The 26,725-nt window shown below is 35.7% G+C and overlaps 2 protein-coding genes and 1 long non-coding RNA gene across 4 annotated transcripts; 1 reads left to right on the forward strand and 2 right to left on the reverse strand.

Annotated features, from left to right (window-relative positions):
* The first annotated feature begins 1,143 nt into the window (after positions 1 to 1,143).
* On the forward strand, positions 1,144 to 18,176 carry LOC144419840 (uncharacterized). Its single transcript, XR_013474298.1, has 3 exons — positions 1,144 to 1,283; positions 9,435 to 9,612; positions 12,397 to 18,176. It is a non-coding gene; the product is annotated as an uncharacterized LOC144419840 (long non-coding RNA).
* LOC144419838 (uncharacterized) lies at positions 1,243 to 9,657 on the reverse strand. 2 transcript variants are annotated; one of them, XM_078109934.1, is made up of 9 exons: positions 9,390 to 9,657; positions 8,718 to 8,834; positions 8,145 to 8,261; positions 7,725 to 7,847; positions 7,594 to 7,635; positions 6,485 to 6,553; positions 5,738 to 5,842; positions 5,135 to 5,280; positions 1,243 to 2,964 (listed from the first exon to the last, which is right to left on the reverse strand). In XM_078109934.1, the coding sequence occupies exons 1-9, from the start codon at positions 9,637 to 9,639 to the stop codon at positions 1,606 to 1,608; spliced, it is 2,328 nt and encodes a 775-aa protein (XP_077966060.1). In that variant the 5' UTR covers positions 9,640 to 9,657; the 3' UTR covers positions 1,243 to 1,605. The 2 variants fall into 2 exon arrangements, with proteins under 2 accessions (XP_077966060.1, XP_077966059.1); XM_078109933.1 differs by having other exon boundaries at positions 8,145 to 8,264.
* Positions 10,879 to 12,238, reverse strand: LOC144419839 (serine/threonine-protein kinase/endoribonuclease IRE1-like). The gene has a single exon (XM_078109938.1). The coding sequence runs from the start codon at positions 12,169 to 12,171 to the stop codon at positions 10,879 to 10,881; it is 1,293 nt and encodes a 430-aa protein (XP_077966064.1). The 5' UTR covers positions 12,172 to 12,238.
* Positions 18,177 to 26,725: the final 8,549 nt, after the last annotated feature.

Here is a 26,725-nt window from a genome sequence, read left to right on the forward strand (position 1 = left end):
GTTAATTTTGACGTTAAAACTATATTTGTATAGTTTTTATCTACAGTTGGAAGCGATGCCTGAGTACTGAGAATACAGACCCTATTACGCTGGAAATGACTGAAACAGTTTTAAACAACGCAACATATTTTTGGCGGCGTCACTATTTCGATGCAGTCTTTCAACTAGTTATCATGTATAGATTCTACCTAGGCCTATGTCACCAGCATTACTAATTCTTGCGCCAAAGCGAACATCGAAGTTTAATTTTTTTTTAATTTTTGCAAAGCTATGCTTGGATAGTTATGGCATGTCATCATAGACAGAGAATTGATTAAATATTACAAAGATGCTACCAAAAAAATTAAGGCAAAAATGTACATTTGATTCTTAGTTATAGATGTGGGGATTGCGACAAAATAAATTATCGGTTTAGAACAGAGACACATTGTTGGTGATTTCCAGAAGCAGATAGGCCTATAACAATTTAAATGTGATTTGATGTGTGCAGTTGTACTGATAGTCTACTGAAAGCAACAAAGGGTGTGGAATATTTTACGGAAAGGGGTAGGGGGCTTGATTTTTCATTGAATTTACAGAAAATAAAACAATATTGCATTAAACAAACACTATACATTCACGCACACGATACTACAGTACTAGTATCCACTAGTTCGTGATTTTTTTTTCAAATAAAACAATCTTAATCAAAAACCATACACCAATACAGCAATAACTTTAAGGTTTTATTAGACTATATTTAAATGTGCTCATTCAAAACAATTAATTCCAATAAAGTTCAAAAATTTAAACTTACACAGTACTATAAGTTAACAGTCTAACTTCGCTAACGTTACTCCAATTTCGTCTGTAGACTGTATTTGTATTCATATAACATGAGCAAAATAAGCCACTTATACAAATAAGAATGCTTTCTAGAGAATATTTATGTATTTTTCTCAACATTTCAGCTCTACAAATATCAAAATTACATTTCTGCATTTCTAAAACATCGTCGTAGAAAATGCGAAAAGACGGACAACTCACCAGGCCTCTCTGTAGTCAAGTGAGTTGTCCGTCACCCTGACAGTGCACTGTGACTTTGTAAGGAATAGTGGACCGGTACCGTACCTACTGAACTATGTGCCTGTTAGGCACCGGTACCACCAGTACCGTATCGGTACCAGCTGACCGGTACGGTACCATACTCCATCTACAGATTTAAGGACAAATGTCAGAATGTCGATTTTCAACATTTGAGGAAAATATGCAGGGAAACGGTGAAAACAATGCTCTAAGTTAGGGTGAGTCATGCTTGAATCTGCAGATTATTTTTTTTGTTTTGACTAGTACCGATATATTACCGGTATGGTATATTGCGCAGTGACTGTTTGCCGATCTGGGGGTCAGACTGTCTCGTAAAAGGGGGGTTTGCACTCAATGTTATAATTAATGTCTTTCAATGTGGGGGCTATTCTGATTCTTGAAATCTGAGAAGTGTGCTGGTAGCAGAAGACACCAACCGCTGATTATTAAATTTATTGTTTGATGGAAATGTTATCCGCTGAAACTGAACGAGAGTGCTGAATTGAAATTTTCATACTGCAGTGTTCGAATCAAGTAATGTTAGTTTTCCGATGGATTTCTAGCAATTTCGTTGAAAAAAGTACTTCTGCCGACACTCTTTGCTTGGGCAATCAAATAAGCATCGAGAATGAAACCTGGAAATTTGTTTTCTACAAATCGCATGATTTCACTCCTAATTTCTTCATCCTGCTCTGATTCTTCAACGCGACCTAAAATTTCGAGCATACAGCAGTTACTGTCCATCTTCTTGGTTATTTCAGCAAGTCTGGTAGGTGTTTCATTCTCCCCATCTAATGCTTGCCTCCACATCGGCATGTTGTATTTGGTCAATAATTTGGAATCTTCGAACTTTTGCTTGCCAGTTTTGAGTGACCTTGACAAATGTCTAATAAAGTCAAACTTTCTTTCGGAACTCCAAAAAAGTGGATGGCACAGCACTTCTTTTGCCGAAGGTCTGGGCAAGTTGTCGAAAATTAATTCTTCTGTGCTCATCTTGTCCCTGTATTTTTGATGTTCGTTTCTTAGTTTTGAATAATCCTTTTCTTCCAAGGTTTTAGTATATGGATTTCCTCTCGTCATAGACAACATCAGGTGTTTAGCAAGTTCGCGATCCGGGCCGTCAATGATCTCCAGGCTTTTCTTCTTGACTGACAATTTGTTCCTTATAGCATAATGCGGCAAGGAATCACTTACTGGTCCTAAAATATGCCGACCTTTGGATAAGATGTAAAAAAAATTTAGGCCCAATTGGTATATGTCAGATCGGTTAGTTAGGAGTGGTTTTTTAAGGTAGGACTCCGGTGTTCTGTAACCTCTTGTCCCCACATGCTCTGGGGTGAGTGCGTTGGAACTTTCCAATATTTCTTTGTTGAACCCGAAATCAGCCAGTTTAAAGTGTTTACCACAGATTGATTGTAGAATGTTTGCCGGTTTTATGTCTCTGTGTTGCATATTGTATTTAGTGTGCATGTAACGTAGGCCATGAGCGAGTTGCAACATTATATTCTTCATCTCATCCCAAGTCAGGTTTTGTGTTGCAATTTGCTCTAATGTGTTTTCATTACAACATTCCATTACTATAAACCAGTGCCTTCCACGAGGGGTTAACCCGCTGTCCCTGTATCTGACTATATTGGGGTGTTGCATCTTTTCCAATGCACTGAGCTCTTTTGGATCCATGTTGTCTTCATATGGAATGAGTTTTATAACGACTTTATGATTCTCATTCCCGACCTTGTGAATCCCATAGTATATTGGTTTTCTATGGCATAATCTTTTGTTTTTATAGTACCCTAGATTTTCCTTCAATTTTATCCAACCCGAATCTTTATTAATATCTAAATGTTCTATTCCATGGGTGATGTTGGCGTCGTCTGATGACGTTCCACTTGTTTCATCCTGAAAGTATTAAAAATTATGAAGTTTGTTTGAAGGAGGTAAATTTGGTAAATGTATTGCCATGGCTTGCACAAACTGATGTACACATGAACGAGAACCTCTTTCATGAACTTCAGGAAGCTCCTGAACAGGGGCGGACACCCGAGGGGGCGAGGGGGGGCGGTCGCCCCCCCCAATAATTTAGTAAAAAAATTTAATATATGTTGTTTCCGCCTTACAAAATTATCATTTCCGAAAAGTGCGATAGTCAAACGCAATTAAACGGTTGATAGTTACCGATATTATAACTGTTTTCTTACAATAATGTGGACCAGAGCGCCTTGGAGCACCTCACATTTTCGTAAAACATGCGCGCCCGCACGGGTAATACTCCGTCTTCAAACGCACCGCCGATCACGCGCCACGGTTTTGCACAACTAATTCATTTTTGTACAATTTAATATGATTTTCTCATTGTCAAAATCTTTCAATAGTGTTATTGTTGGCACTTGCGAGAGAAGTGAAAGAGGCAAACTGTGTTTCATTACAACAATTAATTATTATCGCTAAAAAATTAACTAGATCTAAAGTTGTTAAGTACAATTTTCACCGCTGGACGTATCTTTTCACGTTATGGATTTCGTGCAAGGCCCAGCATAATTTGCGGGCAAAGATCAAAGCATTTACTATGTCGAAAAGTTGAGAAGCGGCATTATAAAATACTAAAAATAAAACTGTAAACAATATAAGTTTTGCTGAGGCCCGCGACAGTCTAAAAACGCTTTTCTAGGCATCGAAAATCGCAAAATTTCGTGTGCTTACGGCACAAATTATGTTTGCTTGGCCTTTAAAAACATTTCGTCACTAAAATCGAAACACGGTCAATTGTGAGCGGGATTTGCCTTTTTACTCATTACTTTTAAATTGACGTAGAAAATTTTCGTGTCAACAAACAAAGCTGGGAACGCGACTTTTCCCCGGTTTGTGTTCATATATAAGATAATTAAAGTATATTCGAACCCTTTTTGTATTTTTTTATGTATTTTTATTGTACTGAAATAACTTTTACTGCGTGAGAATTGACAGAAAATTTACGGATTTTTCGGAAGGTTTCATCTTTAAAAATAATCGGAGTGACAACATTACGATTGAGCGGAGCCAGTGTGACAAGTACATCTCAAATTTATCGAATTCGCAAAATAGCAAAAATACGGATCAAAACAATATATAAACGGGCAGTTTACCACACATTTTTATGTCCGCGGATTGCCGTTGTGTTTTAGAGTGGCTCTTGTTTTGTCGACTCAACCGCAGTTTAAATTGAAGACAATTAAATTAATAAATCAAGACATTTTGAATTTGCCCTCTCTGATTGATTACTTTGCACAAGTGATTACTTTGCACATTTTTCGTTGATAAAGTCGGCTCTTTTAACAAGTGACGTAGTCGCGGCGACTGTTCCGCGTGGATTTCGAGGCGGTGAATTTGTATTTTTGATTTACTAATATACTTTATAATTATTTTCATTGTATAAATTAAAATTGTACTATATGGGATTTTATATCAGATATCGAGATTTTTGTAACGGCGATAACGAGTTCGGAAGATTGCAAAAATAGGTATCAAAATTAAATACATCAGGCAGCTTATCTCATATTTTTATGTCCACATATCGCCGCAGTACTTTAGTTTAGTAATATTTTCATTTTGACGTAAGAAGTCGCAACCGCGAGTTACGTTGCACACTATTAAATTAATATGTAAGAACATTTTAGAATCTCGTGGCTCTCATGGATCGACAGAAAAATCATTACGCTTAAATAGGCGTCTCTTTTAACGAGCGCGTAATCGCGGTGCTTGTTGCAGACGGCAATGGGAAGTTCCGACGTTCCGAAGTTCCGGCGCGGTGTTTTTTAGTAGGCGATCCAAGTTCGCCCCCCCAAAATTATGGAAAGTGTCCGCCCCTGCTCCTGAAGTAGGCGAACAACCTGAACATAGTATGTGTACCAGGTTAGGGTTTAGGTTGTGCCCCATCTTGGTACACATAATTTGGGAGCACGAACTTCAGTGTATGAAAGATTTTTTATGGTTTGTTTATTAAAATCAAAGTTGCATCGACTGATGTTCACAAGATTGTATGGCATTCATAACATTGACACAAAATTTTTAAATTTAATCTGGATATACTTACTGGTACTTCAGGTGCAGCTTGACTGCCATTTGACCCAGGATATTCCCTGATTCCATGTGGGGTTGATTGATTGCCGATCGGTTCAGGATTCTCACTGATGACTGGAAAACATAAAATGGGTGTGTCGTTCCCTGCTGGGTGACTGCCTGAATAAATGTTAAATAATTATATATCACAGACTCACAGTTTATCTATTACCTAGCTTTACTATGTAAAAGATGTGTTTGAAATTATGTTTAGTGAATTTCAATGTTTGTTTTCAGCATTTCTTGGATTTATTTATGAAATTATGGAATCATTATACTTCATTGGTTTTAAAACGATTATGCAGTATTGGACATTTAACCTTGCAATGGTGGTTCATGGGCACCAAAACAGCATTGTTAATTTTATTCTTCAAATATGCATGCATTGTAAGACTTTTTTTTACTGAAGTGTTTTTTTTTTCCAGTGCATCGCGATTTATATCACAGAATATAAAAAAGAAAGAATTCATCATATTTTCTTTTGAAAATAATAAATAATAATAATAAAAAAAACTGAATAACTTAAAGCAGATTTTTTTTGCTTTTTTCTAACTTTTATTTGAATGCATAAACATACCATTGAATTGCTGTAAACCTTTGTGATTTTTTGCATCTGAAAATATGAGTTTTCTTTTTTTTTCTAGTGTGTTTTGATCTGATCCATTTGAGCTTGTGTCGGATGCTAAAATATAGACATTGCAGTTTTATATTCAGGACTGAATCCTTCGACTATGCCAAGGGTTGTAAATCCCGGCAGGAATTATTATGTTAATAATAATAATCAAATATGGAGTAAGTGAATAAAAATCCATCGTCTTTATAAATTCATTGCCCTTGTTTTTCTCTAAAAAAAAATTTGCAATTCCAATGCATTGGCTGCACACATTAACAAAATATTTTTGCAGAATTTTTTCCATGAATTTCACATTTGTGGATTTTTTTCTTCATCTTAACATTTCTCAATCAGTATTGCCTTGAACTAATTCAAATCCATTACATCAGCCGTCTTTTGACATCTTTGTTATTTGGATAAACTTATATAGCCTGCATATCAGCATGTCAGTGACAGCTTTTCTTAGTTTACATAAGGATTCAGATTCTTACTTTCAACAAACTTGTTTAATAAATTGATTGGATGGCAATTCCACGAAATGTGGTTTATTATAGATTTGTGGTTTAATATAGATATTGTTGTTCTTCAGGAATATAACTAAAAACTGGTTAGGGTTCTGTATATTCCGTACATATGGTTTCGTATATTTATTTTGGCTTTGAAAATGTTGATAAACTGGGTAAGATCAGGCTCATATAAATACTGACTTACCTGCAAGAGTCTGCTTTGCCTGGAGCCCATCGTTTCCAATAACAATATTAGAGAATCCAGCGAGAGATACTGAAAATATGAAGTATATATATTTATATGTATGATATATTGTACAACTTCTGTGCAACAACTAAACATTAATCATGCAGATAACTGTCTCATTCAGCAGTTTTTGGGTTATTAAGTTTGAGGACTTTTCAATGAAAAGTAGAAACTGTAAAATGTTTTGTGATTATTAAAAATAATATATATTACCGATTATTGTCTGTAATTCCATATCAGGTTTATGTATTTTCCAAAATTTGGTGCCACAATTTAAATATGGCAAGATTGATTGGATCGAGTGACACATAACTTTATAATATAGAAACATTAAGGTTGATGTATTTTTTGGTTGGTCAGATATATATTACAGGTATCTAAACTTGAATGAAATTATCTGACTGTCAGATGTTTAAAATTACAATCAATCGAATAAAAATATTCTAAATACAGTGATACCTCAGTAGTCGGGATTTGTGTTCGGCTATTGATTTGTTCAAGTAGTGAACTGTTTTTGCCATAAGAAACGGTTGTATATGCTTTCACACATTCCAAAATGCGAAAAATATTAATAAAAGTGGGCCTAAACCTTCCTTATTTGTCAAAAATGGAAATGGTAGACTTCGCCACGGGTGAGATCAGACACTCTAACACCATTCTCGTATTTCACAATAAATTATTTTTTCAACTCATTAGTTGCTTTCAACGTCTCCTTCCCTTTATCACTACTTTTCTTTGGAGCTATGATCAAAGACAAAAAAGTCAAGAAAAAGCACACAAAAACTTCTCAACATGTGTTATCCCGGTTACTTGAACTGCTAACCGACTGATCCTTATTGGATGGTCGAGAGGGAGCCGAAAATTGCGGTTCGAGCGGCATCATCTCACTTGGGCGCATGCCCGGTTTGGTTCTGGTGTTTGGACTTCGAATTTTCGCCCAAATTTTTTCACCGAATTGTTTGAGTGTCGAGTCGCTAGACTACTAAGGGATCACTGTACTTAAATTGTAACTAATGTTTTTTTGTATTCCCATGTTTCTTCCTTAATGGACAAGAAACAAAACTCACTATTAATGGCTGGCCCGGATATGCCTGTCACATGTGCATCACCTAAAAAAGATAAAACATTTGAAAATAATTGAGACTCCTTGTTATTTGCAAAGCAATATAAAAAATTTGAAAGCTTCTAATTCACTTACTAGTTAAATTACTTTCTGTCATCTCCCCTCTCTCTTTGTTGATTTGGATAAAATCATCAAACGTCTTCCATCCATCTGTAACTGTTCCGATTGGTTCCTGACGCCGCAAATCCATCATTTTTGCTTTGGAAATAATATTTGTGTTAGTAATTCATAGATTACCTAATTTATTACGCCTTGGGTAAGATGGTGGACATAGGATTCCAACCCAAGCATGTAAACTTGGAACGGACATCAAAATTTGTGGTTTTCAGAAATGACCTGTTGTATCAATCCAGATAAATGAAATACCATTTTAGTTAGGTAGAATTAGACATTTTTGCTGTTATATACCGGTATATATGAAAATGAAACATTTAAAATGATTAAAATATTGTGGTTTCGTAAGCAGTACTTTAAAATATGCTTTCGATCACTTACGAGATAAGTTACAGACATCATCTATCGTTCCTTTTGTCTGTTGATCTGAAACTCCAATTGTTCTCCCCTCGCTTGTAGATGGCTCAGTTGGTTCTCGAGGCAGCAAATCTCTAATATCTGCTTTGGAAATAATATTTGTGTTAGTAATTCATAGATTAGTGCAAAATATAGAATTGGTTTGAATCCTGCATGTTCTGAAATTTTTTCATCAATGAAGAAACCAATCATTTTAAAATTTCCAGTGAGGCTTTCTTTTACCTTTCACATATTCTCTGGTGTGCCTGTTGCCCATCTTTCAATCCAGCATGATTACCTAATTTATTACGCCTTGGGTAAGATGGTGGACATAGGAGTCCTACCCAAGTATGTAAACTTGAAAATTCAAATTCGTGGTTTTCAGAAATGACCAGTTATATCAATCCAGATAAATGAAATACCATTTTAGTTCGGTAGAATTAGACATTTTTGCTGTTATATACCGGTATATATGAAAATGAAACATTTAAAATAATTTAAAGTTGTTGTGGTTTTGGAAGCAGTACTTTGAAATATTATATGCTTCCATTCACTTACCAGATAAGTCACCGAAACCGTCTATCGTTCCTTCTGTCTGTTGGTCTGGAACTCCAATTGTTCTCCCCCCGCTCGTAAGTTGCTCAGTTGGTTCTTGGTGTGGCAAATCCGGCCTCGCTGTATTCGAAATGATATTTATGTTAGTTAAATGTTTGAATCCTGGTTGTTAGGTAAAGTTTCTTCAACAATGCAACCAACTTTTAATTTCTTACTAGATGGAACTGAGAGACTTTTCTTTTATATTTTTGCATATTCTCTGTTCTGCCTGTTGCCCATTGCCTGGTACTCCGAAGTATGTGAAACAAGATAGCGGACACCGGAACGTAGTATGTGTACCAGGTTAGGGTGAGATTGCGAGTTCGGGGACTAGTCAAATGACTCCCGTAGTATTTGTATCTTGAAATTATGGCCTAACCCTAACCTAGTAGACTGGTACACATACTACCGGTACGTTCCGGTGTCCACCATCTTGGTTCACATACTTCGGGAGTACCCATTGCTTTACCTAAATTCCAAAATTAGCTATTCGATGATTGAAATTTCTCGATTTCACAACATTTTTATTTGAAGTCGATACTCATTTTTTCCTCCATTTGTTAGGTTGATCTAAGACGTAACACTAAGGATGTCTTGAGGAATTGGAATTACTGCTCTATCAACATATAAACAAACCTTGGTCATGTGGTGTCAAGTTATTATCTTCTGCTTTTCTTTCAGGAGATCTCGGCCCAGGATTTTTTTCAATCCCGTGCATAGCAAGAAGAGCAAAAAAGACGATTCTTATTGCCAGCGTCATTTGTGATGAATGAGGAAGTACCGGTAATTGGAGAATGAAGGAGGAAGAAGCATTTGCCTTTGACCTCATCCCACCCCGGAACATGCCAATTCTAATTCGGTAGGTGCACAAATTAACATTGGTCATTATGTTTTTTTAAATAAGTCAACTGTATAATAAAACAAAGAAAAAATATATTCAATTTTATTCTAATTAGACCAACAGATAAAAATTCTTTCACTTCAATAAAGATATTTCACTTTTTTAAATGTGGTACCCATATATCATTGATTACCTAACTTTAAGAGATATAGTTCAACAAACTAATTATGTTCCTCCTGGGTTGTTTACTAAGCCAGAGGCTTGATAACCAGCTTAAAATCTCTTTGAAAGTTATCAAAAACAGATGAATTCAGTAAAGATAATCTGTGAAATTGGATTTGGAACATCAGCTTAGTAAATACAAAGTTTAAACAAATGTAAAAAAGCTATAATCAGATGAAAAACAATATATTGAAATCATATCATTCACAAAGCTGAATATATCTTCGAACATTTGGAAATGATTAACGCTTATTAATAAATGTACATCAATCAGCTCAGAATAATTACCGTATATGCTTGTTTTACCGCCCGATCTTGATTAAGGGCCCGTTTGAATAGCCGCCCGTGTGAACAGAACAAAAAATAAATAAGGGCCGGTGCTTGAATACCCGCCCAATGTAAAAGCTGCCTTTTCAGTGGTAGAAAACAATGAGAAATAAGAAGCGCTGTTGTCACAACGCTGTTGAATTTTAAGCGCTGGTAGATGACACTCACGCCTTAGGCGTCCAATTACATAACAGATAGCATTGATTACGTAACACCGTAAATATAACAAGCGCCCATGCTTGAATAAGGGCCGGTTTGAATAGGGGCCCGGTTAGTGAGTTTAGTTAAAAAAATATGGGCCCGGGCTACAAAACGAGCAAATACGGTACCTATTTTAGCTCCTCAAAACTGAAACTACCTTGCTAGAGATATGGGATACTAAGAACTTTTGGTTCAAAAAGTTCCCATTCTTAACTGCATGACCTTCTAGACCAGGGTGGGCAATTACCTTTCTGAGTGGGCCAGTTACAGGTAATAAACTTGGTTACTGGGCCGGATGCCGAATATGGAACCGGCCGGAACTCAATATGAAAAACTGAATAAAAAAACAGCTCGTCCAACAAATACCCGCTAACGTTTATATAATAACAAGAAGCACAATGTAACAATCACAGTCATTATAACGTTAGTTTTATCAGTATTTTCAACGGAAATTTAGGTCCATAAAAACTTGCCCACCCCTGTTCTAGACCCTAATTGTATCCAGTAAAATCATAATAAAGAATATCTTCATTTTCAATAAAAATATTTTACTTCGATGAGGCTCATATCTTTGGACTCTCTAACTGTCACGGTCAAAATGGAAAGGAATTTGGGGAATCTTTCTTTAACAAAATCCCACAAGTAATTGTCATTCAGGGAAATTTTTTTCACAAACTCATTATCGCTGTGACTTTTTCTGTGTCTAATAAAACAGAGTAATGAGTATGTAGAATTGCCATTGTAGTTTACTTCACTCTGATTCAGAAGGTTCTTTATGCAGCCGGCTTGATTCTTTGGTATGTCGTACAGCTTGCATTCATTGGTGGACAGTTGCAATCTCTCACACCAATTGTTTTTGGAATCATTCATCTTGTAGTCTCTACGCTTAGCTCCAGTTATTGGGTTGATGAGATTCAAATCGCCTTTTAAGCCTCTTTTAAAATTCCATTCTTCCGTCGCTCTATATAACATTGTGCAAAAATTAAGCCTGTCTGTGTTGCTCCAGAAGAAGGGATGATTTTTCACTTCTTCCATTGTTGGTCTATCACTTGCTTTATTATTTATCATTCTTTGAATGAGATTTTTTGCAATTTCAGCTTCACTGCATTTCAGTTTGGATAAATTTGGCTTATCATTCACGATATGATGTGATCTGGAACTCACCTCATCCCCAAAAGCATGTTTACCTTCGGATAGAATAAAATAAAAAATTCCTCCGAGTGAGAAAACATCTGTAGATTCAGTGACATCCAATTCAGAGTCTGGTTGCATCTCTGGTGAACTGTAATCTGTGGTTTTATCTTCTGTGAAACTGCTATTATATAGCGGTGCGTGCAGGATTTCCTTGCTGAGTCCAAATCCATAAATTACAACTGTGGTCTTTCCGTTATCCACTTTGTAGAACACATTCTCGGGCCGGAGATCTCTATGAATTATTTTTTTGTCGTGAATGAAACTCAATCCATCTGTCAATTGTTTCAAAATATCTTTTACATTTTCCTCACCTAATGTAGAAAGGTCAACATCATTGAGTGTTTTATCACTGTAGTATGGCATGACTGTATATATACATTTTTCACCATTGTGAATTTGATCGTTCTCAAAGAAACCAGAGTCTAGACGAGTAGCCACATTGGGAAAAGGGACTTCTAGTTTGTCTAAATTGCATGCTTCTCTTTTATTTCTTTCTTCAATATAGCAATTGACCTTGATAAGAACTTTTCTGTCTTCGACAACTTCATCTGGCTTTGTTCCTTCATATAGCCCATCAATTTTAGTTTCGCTTGTTATTTTCGTACTTGTTTTTGAATCTATTTCCACCAACATTCTGTCTTCGATCTGTACTGTTTACAAATTATCGCTTCCCAGTGTTGTGGAATATAGCTCCTTATGACTACTAGTCCATATTCGTAACTTTTTTTTTTTCAGTATTGGGAAATATGACAGTGATATTCGTTTTATTGTGTAAATTACACTCCTTTGCTGGGGTCTGTCTCATTTGGTACGTCATTATAAAATTGGAATTCTCTTTTTGATATTTTTACATTTCAGGTACTTTTGTTTGGTGACCTCAGGTGGCTACATATCTTACATACGTGTACCATGCATTGTAAGTTTCATTACATTATTCTTAGTTGATAAAATTTCCTATATTTAGGGCTTTGTCATGCCCGGCCTATCTTTAATCAAGTTCTGATTTCTGTGCTATGGAAACCACTCTTGTGTTTTGGTGACTTTTAAATACCAATCGTATAGTGTTACAAAAGATCCCTTTTGTTATAATTTTTAATAAATGTTTCACATGATTGGGATTGAATTGATTAAAAGCTTTCTATAAACAATGTCTGTCTGGCCTATTATTATGCTTTTTACATTTTTCTAAGAACATTGGGTATTGTATAGAACAGAGGCCACCAACCTGTTGTTGCGGGCACTAAGTCCCCCTAATGTCTGTTCTGAATTTATTTCAAATAACGGCGCTTATCATTAAGCTACAACTATTAATTTTATTCTTGTTGAAACCTTATATGAGAAATGGAAATGACAATATGCTAATTATTGTAACGTTCAACATTTTCTATATGTAATCTCCAGAATGTCACAGGTCATTTAATACTGTTCCAATTATGACATCACACACACAATGTTAAGCCTTGATGCTTTACAGATGGAGCTTGAAATTGCAACACTTCTAAATGAGCTCCTCCTCAAAGCCAATCAGGGCTTGTAAAACTTTAGGATCCTAGTTGATACAGAAAGTGCCATGGTGAATGAACAGAGGCTTTGAAGGTCCTAAGCTTGTTTGGTTCAACCTATCTTTGTGAATTAGCTTTTTAAGACATGAACCTCATCAAGAACAAACACTGAACATGCCTCACCCATGAACATCTGCAAGACTCACTCAGAGTTGTAGTGTCTAGTTACAAAGCAGAGCATAAAACGCAGTTGGAGATAATGCAATACCAGGTTTCCCATGTAGGCTTCTGTCTAGATTTGGCCAGGTTGTGAATATGATCGTCATGATTTGTTAAATGTGTTTGTAAAATACAACATTTGATAGCACAACTGCTTAGTGGATAATTTCTTGAATATTTCAAATTATCAGTGTCTCTATGGCTAAATACCATTAATATCGAATTGGTTTTTTAGAAGCGTACTCTCAGCTTAATTGGTACCCAGAAAGTAGCCCGCTGCTTAAAAAAGTTTGGTGACCCCCGAATAGAATTTCCTTTTTGTAAAAATATTAGATTTAACATTATCAAGCTAATTTGGAATTTACAATTCTCAAAAGGTATTAGATCAAGTTCAATTAACCTATAAATTACAGTAAATTTTTCTTGTTATGAAATTTTTTTAATAGCATAGGTGCCTATTAGTCTGATGAATTGTTCAAGTATTTTTGCTCTAATGCAGGAGTCCTAAACTTTTGGTTCGTATTCGAAACTTTTTTTTCCCGTATTGGGAAATATTACACTGATATTTGTTTTATTACGTCAATTACACTTCTTTGCTGGGGTCTGTCTCATTTGGTACGTCATTATAAAATTGGAATTCTCTTTTTGATATTTTAATTCAGAACAGGTGCCTTGGTTTGGTGACCTCAGGTGGCTATATATCTTATATACGGGTATCATGCGATGTAAATTTCATTACATGATTCTTATTTGGTAAAATTTTCTTCATTTAGGGCTTCGTTATGCTCGGCCCATCTTTGATCAAGTTCTGTGTTATGGAAACCACTCTTGTGTTTCGGTGATTTTTGACTAACAATCGTATAGTGTTACAAAAGTGAACCCTTTTGTTCTAATCTTTAATAAATGTTTCATGTGATTTTAATTGAATTGTTTAAAAATTTCTATAAACAATGTCTGTCTGGCCTATTATGCTGTTTGAATTTTTTAAAATCATTGTGTATGGTATAGCACATCGGTTGGCAAATTACGGCCCGTGGGCCAGATCCATCTCAACGAAGTTTTTCATCCGGCCCACTTGTGCCTGTAGAAATTATGACTATAGTCTTTATGGATATTAATTCCCGTTGAAATTTCAATGAAAATGACAAATAAACCGTAATTCCTGTATTATCTGCACCTGTATATAATGTGCCACTCGGCTGTTCGCTGTTAATGAACTGTTTTTCATACTGAGTTATGAGTCTGTAACTGACCCACTCAGCAAAGTGATTGCCCCTGGTACAGAATCTTCCTTTTTGTACTTGTCCTGTGCAGTTGTTAAAAATATTTCACCACTTCAACATTATTAAGCAAATTTGGAATTTTAAAAGGTCAAGTTCAATTAACCTATGGATTACACTAAATTTTTCTTGATACGAAATATTTTTAATAGCGTAGGTGCCCATTTTTCTGATGAATTGTTCAGGTATTTTTGCTCTAATGCTAGGGTTCTCAAACTTTTGGTGTTATGGAGCTCGTGAAAAGGTTGACTATATTTACAGAGCCCCACAATAAATTTATAAAAATAAAATCAAAACGCATTGTTCCTTAGCGATTAAACCGATTACTTTATTTAATGCTGCTTTGTATTTGAAAAATTCGCTTGAAACTTATTTTAAAGTAGTGTCGAAATGTGGAAAGAAAGTGGGTATTGAAATATGGCATTATCTAATGGAACTTAAATTTATCTATTGTAACTTATGGTTTGTCGTATTCAAATTACGGCCTTTTTGCCACATTTTGATACTACCTTTGTTAAACTTTATTATTGCCGTTATTGCTTCTATGGACACTTCGTTCACTTTTGTGAGAGAAATTTTTTTCCCCACTGTGTGGTTAGTATTTGTTTTGAAGCTTTCATTAAGTTTGATGTCATGACCGCCATACTCGTTTTCTTTGCTGTGTTTTCCGTTGCTAGTTCTTTTCACTTTTTGACAATTCACTTTCTATATTCTTCACCATTATTGATCACACATTTTAATTCCTATTTTTGATAGACCCATCTTCCATTTTGTCATAAAAATGTACATTATTTTGTTGTTTCACAAATAATTCACTGGCTCGTTATATTGTGCATTTCGAATTTCCTCCACCATCAAGTCCATGTATCTGGATTAAATAACTGGCTAACTGACCTCGTACTTGAGGTAAACTGGTGGCCCGATGATAGAGCTAAGATCTGAAGCCCGAGCCCTCAAATTTTCGGGTGGGGTCGGGCTTCTCTATCGCTGACTTTTTTTCAAATGAGGCGTTTCGGCCGTGGCCACATATTGTACTAAACTCTTGCAATGACAATTCAAGAACTCCTAAATAAAATTTGAAATTTCGGGTTTGCTTCCGGCTCGGTGCTTTGATTTTAACAGACTCATAGCACTAAAAGTCAAGCTTTCAAAAAGATTGATCATACGATATTTTTCTTTTATGTTTATCAGCCATTTAATAAATTGTAATTATCAATATGACGGTAGCCTGGAAAATGAGGCTTTGCAGTAAAAGCAACGGCCACTGTACAGTACATTTAACGACACAATAACGATTCACTTTAAAATATAAATTACTGTCGTTACGCAATAGCCTTATTATAAAAGAAGTCACTCCAATTTGAAATATCGAAACCGGCTAGCCTATGTAGCGTTATTCAACTTAACAGTGCAGACTACACGCTGTTGTGTATTTGTGTCATAGAACGCTGTTTTTCACACGAACTAAATTTGTGATTATGATGTCATAATTGATTGTAATTGCTCTTGATATTACCTGTCTGCGTGCTTGTTATTCATTCTTTTGTTTGAAATATCTAGCGTTAAGCCGAGAAGTCACACACAAAATAAAAATAATAAAAGAAAAGACAACGATGGGCACTCGGCGCCCCCAGAAATATTTAAGGCGACTCCACGTGGGGTCGCGACCCACACTTTGGTGACCACTGACTTAGAGCATTGGTTCCCAAAAATAAATAAAAATAGTTCAACACTTAATGTTTTCCGACCCGCGAATATCTCTCCGCTTCAAAACTGGAATTGGATTGATGAAAAACTTTCTATAAACAATGTCTGCCTGGCCTGCTATTCTTTTTAAATTATTCTACGAACATTGTGTAAGAACATGGGTGGGCAAATTATGACCCGTGGGCCGGATCCGACTCATCGAAGTGTTTCATCCGGCCCACTCTGGTCTTTGTTTAAGGGTGACCAGAGTGAATGACTCCAACCCCCTATTCTGTTTGGTTCACCTATAATGTGTGACAAATTTTCTTCTGTCTTGCAGAATTGTCTTCATGTTTTGTTCACAGGGTCCAACCAACACTTAAGGTGCTCACTGGGCATTACTAATTATATTCAACGAAAGTCTGAAAGGTAAGAAGATAAGATGGCTTTCCGCAGTCTCTCCTCTAGTTACCAGTCGACTTTGGGTGTGCCAATAATTGAGCAGATTTTTCGTCACTCCAGAAGTGTGTGTACCAATATGGAGGTAACTAATTTTGTTCGCCTTTTTACATCAAGTTGTGTAAAGGGACTGAAACCTATGGGCAGGGGTATATTCACATGGCTAACACAGACAGTCCCCGAACTCGTTATATAACTAAAATAAGGAAAATCGGAATAAAATTATGGCCTAACCCTAACCTGGTACACACACTACGGGAGTGCTGATTTTTCTTCAGAACATGAACTCTGGTGAATATGTGGAGGGAGCAATGTTTGACCAGCAGTTTAATGAAATTTCATATGACAAAAATCATTTGTGTATATTCACTCTTAATAGTTTTTCAATGTAATTTTTCGTCTTATTTTTTGCTTTTTGCATGCGCATCTACCTAAGAGTGGGTTTGCCTAAAAATATTTTGTGTTGTTGTGCCAATCCCACCCTGTGGGAGGAACTCCCTAAATTGACTATGACCTAGTCTTTCTTAAATTTCTATCTTGTTTCTAAGAAGGCCTCCTCAATGAGCTATACAATCATTCTGAAAAATGTTATCCTTCTTCTATTAGCACTATTCGTTTGCCTAAAAGTCATCCAATTTTAAACAAGTCAATCTTGAGTGGGACATTCATGTCTATCTTTTTTTTAAGAAGGCCTCCACAAGGATCTATAACGTCATTCTGGAAACTGCTCGTTACCCTACCTTTTTCTACCTCACTTTTACTTTCCGTACCAAAATGTCTATCCTTCTTCCATTAGCGCTATCCGTTTTCCATCTAATTTTAAATAAGGCAATCTTTTAACAAAAAGGCATTTCCATTTCTAATTGTCTATTCTTAACTGACGAAAAGTCATCCCTTTCTAATATGTGTGTCCTATTCAGAAAGATCTTTTTAAACAAAACTTTGTTTCTCTTAAATGAATGCTATTACTATATTTTGAGGGGATTTTTTTGAACTTCAATACTAACCCCACTTTTTAAATTTCAAAGCGCTTCAAATAAAAACTGCTATTGCGAACACTGATTGGTGGGTGCTCCCGAAGTATGTGCACGAAGATGGCGCACAACACATAGATGTGTACCAGGTTAGGGTTAAGGTTGTTCGCCATCTTGGTGCACATATTACGGGAGCACCCATTGGTAAGCCAGATGTTTTCAGTTAGCTGCAGGAGTGGTTATATGGTCCAACTTGCCATTTGAATGACCTTCTTCGAAGAGAATATTGGGCTGCTATTTGGAGACAGGTTTTATTTTAGGTCATCTACTCAAGACATGTGCTATCAAAGAACTGTAAAGTTTTGTCATAAAAATTCTCAAACACGATAAATTAAGCCATGGTAATACAGGGTGTCCTGAAATATATGAAACCCACAAAATTGCTAATGAATATGTTAGTTTTAACCCTATATTTTATATGTTTCATATTTGATAGCAGTTATAATTAACAATTATAATTTTAAAACCTGTGGCATGAAAATCAGAAGAAGCAAAAATAAATATTATTTTAAAACACCCTGTCTTGGTAATAAGAAAACTTAGATAGAGACTAAATCTTCTATACGACCTCTCTCAACATGTTTCTGCATATCAGTTGATGTGAGTTTACGCTCAATCTAAAATAAGGATACAGATGAGAGTCTTGAGTAAGGATTATATGCAGCGAGGACCACTGAATGCTAAGCACACTACTCCATCGTCGAATGGACTTTTAATTTGGCTGAGGTCAATAGAAACTTAGGGCTGCCACATTCTCTTCAGGCCTTGAACTCAAAATTCAATTGGAATAAAATTATGGCCTAACCACGACCTGGTATACATATTACAGGAGTATTATTATTATCCTCAGACGTTGCTATCAATTTCCTGCTACATTTATTCAAAGTTTCATAAGTTTGAACATATTCATTAGCATTTTTGGGGGCTTCAGTTATTTTGGGACACCCTGTATTACTAAAAGTGTAAGAATACAACATTTTCACTTTGTCTAACCATAATTTGTATCTTTGCATGTTATGACAACTTTGATTTTCAGTGAGTTAGCAAATGAATGATAAAAACTAAACGAATGGACACCATGTATTACTAAAATGTAAGAATACTGCATTTCCACTTTGTCTACCCATATTTTGTATGTTATGACAACTTTGATTTTCAGTGAGTTAGCATATGATTTAAAAAATAAACGTATCTATTAATATATTGCATTAAATAAATATTGAATTTAGCTTGCATTTATGTGTGGATGTAGACAGTAATATGTACAGGATGGTTTTGGTACTTAATTATTATTATTGCTTGAATGGAAGCAATGATAAAAATCGGCAAATACTCAACACGGAGGCTTTTAACATCCTGGATTATGGCTGATTATACATGGCCTTGTCCGGACCGTAAGCTCAGCATTAAATAAAAATTTGTCGCCCGCCCCCGGAATTTAGTCAGACTTTGCCATTGTTCATTGGTAATATGGTAAGGCGGTAGCGGATTACGCTTTCTTATCCCGTGACATACATGTCTGCACAAATGACGCAGGAATTCCGAACTATCGTGTCTGTATAAAAACATATATATCTACTCAATAATGTGCAATTTAGGATAGGATATGGGGGAAAAGGAAGCCGAGGTTTAAGGAACGTCGTGCACCCGGTGGTAGTAGTAAAGCGCTGGCGAAACCATTTTATGGGGATGGGAGTCACTGAACTCGTGAACCACCAGCGCCTTCAGTGGTGAGCAACAAAACGGAATGAGCGAGATCAGCCGATTCGGCGATGACACTTATAGGCCGCGAGCCGAGGCCATTCATCTTTCAGTTTCGTAGCGCACATAAGGTAACTACCTGAAAATGATATTAAAATGTTCCTTAGAAATTTAGTAACAAATATTGCCTTGTTCCCACTTCCAAAAGTTGCACGTTTTACAGAAAAGACGCTTTTACTACAATAAATATGTGTTACCATCTGTCCTATTTTCTCTGCTTTTCCGGTATCATGGGCCAATGAACGCAGACTTCTGCATGACGTAACAATCAAATTAGTCAGCTGTAGGTGGATCCCCAGTGGTCGGATGAATATCAGATGTACTACTACTGCTCGCTTTTACGTTAAGTAGCCTTTCCGTAGTTTTTTTCAGTTCTTATTAGTTCAGTTATTCTAAGGAGGTGTTGAAAAGTATAAGTAAGATATTAAACACTTGTATATCCTTACCATAAATAGCAATTTTAGTTGAGCACTAGCTCATAAGACGTTGTTAATAGGTACGGTGCGGTAACTCCAAGGAAGGATAGACCTAGAATAATATGTCACAAACAACGATATTTTCTGGCTTGCATGAAATGTTTATGATTAATTTAATGACTCTTCTTGACTATTCAGCAGACTTATACTACTATATTCCCCGTTTAAGGTGATAGTTTAATCTTTGGTTAACTTAAGTACTAAAGCCTGCTACCTTCGATTATATCAACAAACGGAATATACCTTTCTAATTATAATATTACATTGGATTCTGCTGTTCAACTCGAAACTCCACGGAAAATCAATATGAATACCGAAGTTCTTAACCAGATTCTGGCTGCTGTTACATCCCTCCAGGCCAACCAAAAAGCGCTCATGCAACGCTCAGATGAACTGTCTGCCACTGAAGACCATGGCAGCAAGTCTGAAGCTGTTAAGAAGTTCCAGCATGATGTGGCTCAAATCTCTCTTAAGATCGAGGAGATTATAAAAAGACTGGAGTTATGTGAAAAACAGCAAGATGATCAGGAACAGTACAGCCGGAGGAACTGTGTTGTTCTTCATGGCTGCAAATTGGTCCCAGAATCTGAGTACTACAAGTTTGAAGACTTTGTTGTTAACACCCTGAACAATAACTTCAATCTTGACCAGCCTATTGTTAACACGAATATTGATATAACCCATAAATTGCGATCCAAGTCCCCGAAGAACCCCATCATTATTAAATTTGTCCGAAGATCGACAAAAAATTTAATATATGGTAGGAAGAAAGATCTAAAAGGCAGCGGTTTGTCCATCACGGAGTCCTTGACCAGGAATAGGCTCAAGCTCCTCGCCGCTGCCAAGGAAGCATTCGGGAAGCATAAGGTGTCGACAATGAATGGGACTATATACGCTTACTTGGACAGAAGGCGAGTTATATCTTATTTAAATGATATCACTACTCTCTCTCGTCCCCTGTACTCCAGGGCTGCTGCTCGCCCAATGGGACCTAGCAAATAGGCACACTGTTTGCAACTTGGTCTCATTGGTATAGTGGTGGCCTTTAGCACAGTGGGATAATATAATTTAACTCAATTTATTTTCACCCTTTTTTTCCTTATGCTAATTAGGCTAGTACTTATTTAACCATAAGTTCTGCACCTGGAAACTTTGTATTCAAGCTTTGTATTTTAGATTTTGTCTTACTTCACTATACTTTTTTTATTTTATTTTTTTATTTCTTTACTTTGCCACCACCATGAAACATAATTAAAAAAAAAACTGTAGAAATTGCCACAAATCAGTCCGAACTAATCAGAAAGCTATTTTTTGCAACATTTGCTCACATTTAAAATGCACCAATATCTCTAACCAGCAGTATGAAAACCTGCAATCTGAATCTGATGATATGCCTTGGTGCTGTTTCTTTTGTGAAAAAGATTGCATACCATTCTCTTCTCTCTCTGATTCTGAATTATTAGAATTATGTACTTCCCTTCATTCAGAAAAAGCTGAAGCCCAGGCACTTACTAAAATTCTTGATCCTGAATACCTAAACCAAATGTTTCTTGAGTCAGCCAATACTGACAATGATGAATTCAACAACATAAACAGTGTTTTCATGTACAACAGCTCAAATCAGTATATTTGCTTTAGTGATGTCAATGACCTCAAATTCAAGGATAGTTTTAAACTATGTGGTTTCATGACTCTTTCAATCAATATCAGATCTTTAGCCTCTTTCAAAAACTACACAAAATTTGAAGCACTAGTGAATTCACTGAATTGCAAGCCTCATGTAATTGCTGTAAATGAAACATGGATCGTATCTGGTACAAATGGCCATTTCAATACATTGGATGGCTATGTTTTTATCATTAATAGTAGATCTCATCACCGAGGTGGTGGTGTTGGTCTCTACATTCGAAATGATTTGAAATACATTGTCCGCAAGGATATTACTATAATGTGTGAAAAGGTTTTCGAATCTATATTTATTGACATATTATTGGAAAATAAAACAATAACCTGTGGTACTATTTATAGATCACCACTAACTGATGAATTGAACAATGCTAACTTTCGGAATCTCTTGTCCCAAGTTCTCTCAAAGACGAACAAGTTGAATTATAATTATATAATGGGTGACTTCAACTATAATCTTATTGATGAGTCCAATATGAATACCAACCTATTTGTTGATATTATGCACAACCTGGCCTATTATTCTCTGATAAACTGCCCCACCAGGATAACTTCAAGTTCTGCTACCTGTATAGACCACATCTGGACAAACGTATATGATAAAAAAGTTAATAGTGCTGTTTTAGCAGAATGTGTTTCTGATCATCTGCCAATTGTACAATGCTCTCTTCTAGAAAAGCAAATTCAGAACAGAATTGAAACGCTTTACCGCCAGTTTACTTCGTCCAACTTGAATACTTTTATGAACGAACTGAATTCTATTGATATTGATGACTTCAGCAGCATCCAGGATCCCAACACTTGCTTTGAAAATTTTTTTGAAAAATTCTCTACTGCTTACTCTCAATCTTTTCCTTACAAAAAACAAACAAACAGATCAAACAAACCTTGGTATGATACTGAGTTACGCAAACTCAACAAAGTCAAACAAAAACTTTATAAGAAATTAATAAACAATAAAAACATAAATGACAAGCACAAATTACAGTTCAATGAATGCAGGAACCTTTATACTCGATTGCTCTACAAAAAGAAATCAAATTATTACAAATCTAAATTTGCCTCTCACAAAGGCAACATCAAGGCAGTGTGGAAAACAATTAATGAACTTATTGGTAAAAATAAAACAGGTTCATGTCCTTTGATTGGACTCGATTGCAGTAATACACAAATTGCAAATAAATTTAATGAACACTTTTCCCAAGTGGCACAAAGCCTGCTCGACTGTATGCCACAACCAGCTGGCTGTGACAAGAATCACAACACATATCTTGGGAAGCAAGAATCCCCATCCATGTTTTTACGGCCAACTACATCATTAGAAATAAAAAATATTATACGCGAAATGAAGCCCAAGTCAAGTTTTGGAATCGATGGTATTCCATTCAAAGTATTGAAACATGTTCCAGAACATATCATTGATATCCTGACATATATATTTGATCTTTCACTATCTAGTGGATTATTCATTGAAAGCTTCAAGACATCTAAAGTTCTTCCTCTATTTAAAAAGGGTAGTGTTTCAGATCTTGGAAATTATAGACCTATTAGTCTTTTACCATCATTTTCTGAGATTCTTGAAAAAATAATGTATAGTAGAATGTCAAACTACTTTGAGACTAACAATGTTTTCTACTCTCATCAATTTGGTTTCCGCAACCATCACTCCACTGCTATGGCTGCTAATGTTTTGGTACATAAACTGACCAAGGCCTTTGAAGGCAAACAACATGCAATTGGAATATTTCTTGATATTTCAAAAGCTTTCGACACCATTGACCATTCCATCCTTTTAAGTAAGCTCTATCACTATGGAATTAGAGGCGTCCCATTCAATTGGATCAGGAGCTACCTGCAAGACAGGAAACAAATTGTGCAATATGACAACTCATTCTCTACAAATATTTGTGTCATGAAGCACGGAGTTCCACAAGGATCTTTACTTGGCCCATTATTTTTTCTAGCTTACATTAATGACATGTCCAGGTGTCTGAAATCCTCTGAGTCGATCATGTTTGCTGATGACACTGACTTGATTCTTCATGGGAAAAACCTTGAAGATCTACTCACAGTTGCAAACCAAGAACTAACCAACATTCATAGCTGGATGTTGGTTAACAAATTATCTCTTAATGCTAACAAAACTAAATTTGTATTATTCCACCCAAGCAAGCATAAAAGTGTGAATTGTTCAAAACCACTACTGCTCAATGACAATGAAATTGAAAGAGTGAAAGAAATAAAATTTCTAGGAGTTATCTTTGATGAAAATCTGTCATGGAAATCACAAATGTCGCATGTTATTGGTAAAACAAAAAGAAACTTGGCAGTTGCTGCCAAAGTATCCCAGTGCGTTAATCAATCAGCTTTACTAGCAATGTTTCAATCTCTACTACTAAGTCATATCCGATATTGTAGCTCAGTCTGGCTCATGGTAATAAAACACTTGTCTCGAAATTGCAAAGCATTTGTAATAATTTTTTAAGAATTGTCTTTAGGAAAAGTAAACGTGAAAGCGTAAATCATTTCTATAAATCGGTAAATATATTCAAGGTTGAAGACATAATGAAATTTGAAGTATTATCATTAGTTTATGATTTTCATGACAATTCATTGTCAAACTGCTTTGACGACATACTAACCAAAACCACTTCCAATCGAAGAAGTAATTCCAATTTATTTATTCCGTTTATGAGTAAATCTGTGAGCCAGCATGCCCTATGCTATAATGGACCTATGAATTTGAAGTCATTAAAACCAAAAAAATCATTTCAGAAACAAGTTGAGTCGTACTTGGTATCCAAATACTAAAAGTTATTTTCCCATAACCACACGGATATATATACTCTTTCGTATGTAATTAGCTACAACGTTTTGATAGCTCGGACACAAAAAATATTGAACCTTCATGAATGACCATGATAGAAAGTTGGGACGCACTTCACTTGCACATACTCATTTTCATGAAAATATTAAACAGCTACAATATTGCTATTGCCCCTACAGCTGCTGATTGCTGTTGAGCCGGCAGTTAATCTCTCTCCACCTGTTCTACATCTAATGTTGGTGTGTCGGGTTCTGTAGCTTGCACAGCAAATTATTTTATTTATTTATTTTTCAAATGGCTGTTTACACTCTGACATCTGCATGCGCATGTTCCCTTTTTGCTTAATGTTGGATTTTTGACATCACACATGAATGGTCTTTGTTTCTATATGGGTGGTGTGATACCTTATGAGGGTTGTAGACCGTATAGTTCAGCTCCTGTACCTATTATTGTAATTAGGCGACCAGTGGAGATATATTGGATTCTCCCCTTCGTTATTGTTTGGTGTGGTATTCTATGATTTGTTTTGTGTGTATGCAAAATTTTATCCTAGGATGATGTTCTGCTGTGAAGTTAATGTGAAGGCCAACATACGAATGGTCAGTGTGGTTTGAGAGTTTCTGCATGGTTTGCGAGGAATTCACCCGGTGTCCCAGCCATATTTCAACTCTGGTCTTTGAACTAGCGTTTTAAAGATAGATAACTAATAATCAATATCTACTCGAAATAATAATTAATTCTAAACAAAAGTGTAGGGTAGTGCTGTTTCCAAATATGTAACCCTTGAATATCCTACTCGCAGATTTATTTTCTGTTTTCCAGGTCGTTCCATGATGATCAATACAATGGCTAGTTTATTGAATATAAATGGTGTCTACAACAACAAAATTCGCAGGCTGATGTCTCATCCACGATAAACTTGAATTGACATCTATTACGCCACAATAATTAAATTAAGAAATGATCCTGTGAAATAACAATACTAATTCCTTTATTCCTAATTCCTTTATCCTTGCAGAAGTCAATATCTAAGAATGAAAAAAAAAACTTATAACCTTAACAACCAACATATTCCTATACCCCGTCTTTCTACCATAATTAATTATAATTACTCATACTTATAAAGTTACTGATAGATTTAAATACTTATTACAATCTGGACTATAATTTGGCAATAATAGGCTCTAGTTTGGGCAATGAAGTGGTCTAGCCCACCTCTTCATGCATCCAATTCTGGCAACTTTGGTTGGGCATTTTGGCATTTGACTCCATCTATAATCAGCTTGACAATATATTTTTTTTAAAAAGTTTATCTTTACTGTTCACTCCCATTTATAAAATTGATCAATTTGGCAGTGGCAAGCATCATAAATTAATAATATGGTGTGGCAAATAATTTTTATTTATTTATTAACTACCAGTATGTAATTTTTCATGTTCCCTTTACTTAATAACTTCTATATGGTTGTGTGTGTGGGTGCGTGTGAGCGTGTGTGAAATATTTCAATTATTTTAGGTGAGTGAACACGTACCACATCTTCTTGGCAGAACCTTCCATCTTATATACATGCTGTACGTTTTAAACCTTATCTAAGGTTTCGTTCGCTGTCCTGATTTCATAATCAGTTTTTATGTATTTATTTTTACCATTCATTTTATTGTTTTGCTGATTATGGAGTCGAAATAAACTTATTATTATTATATTATTATTATTATTATTATATAGGCCACAGCATATTTGGAAATAGAAATTAATGTCTGTTTCTGACATGCACGGTTGTGTGAAAGAGAAGAAAATAATCAATTTTACTAATGTCGGTTGGTCTAAATCTGAATTCATAGAGTCGAAAAGAACCTGGGAAGCAATGATAAGGTATGCCGGAGTGGAAAAAAAGCATTGGAAACGATTGAGAGGTGAGAAATCAAGTTGTAGACAGACGGTTGATGTTTTAAAATTTAGTCTATAGTTCATACTCATACTGTCATAGGGCATTTCAGACTGTGATATATCAAAATTTAGGACAACCCTAAAATACGGGAACTACGGGAAATGCACTAAAATGCGGGAACGACGGGAAATTGCAAAAACTAAAATGCGGGAATGACGGAAACTACGGGAAATTCCACTAAAAAGCGGGAAATTTCACAAAAAGCGGGAATGACGGGAAATCGCTTTAAGGTACGGGAAATATTCATATTGGGGTATGTTTAGGGGAAATTGTTCTAGAAAGCGAAAGCAACGGTAAATATACGCTTG

This window comes from Styela clava, chromosome 2 (genome assembly GCF_964204865.1).
Source record: "Styela clava chromosome 2, kaStyClav1.hap1.2, whole genome shotgun sequence".
NCBI lineage: Eukaryota > Metazoa > Chordata > Ascidiacea > Stolidobranchia > Styelidae > Styela > Styela clava.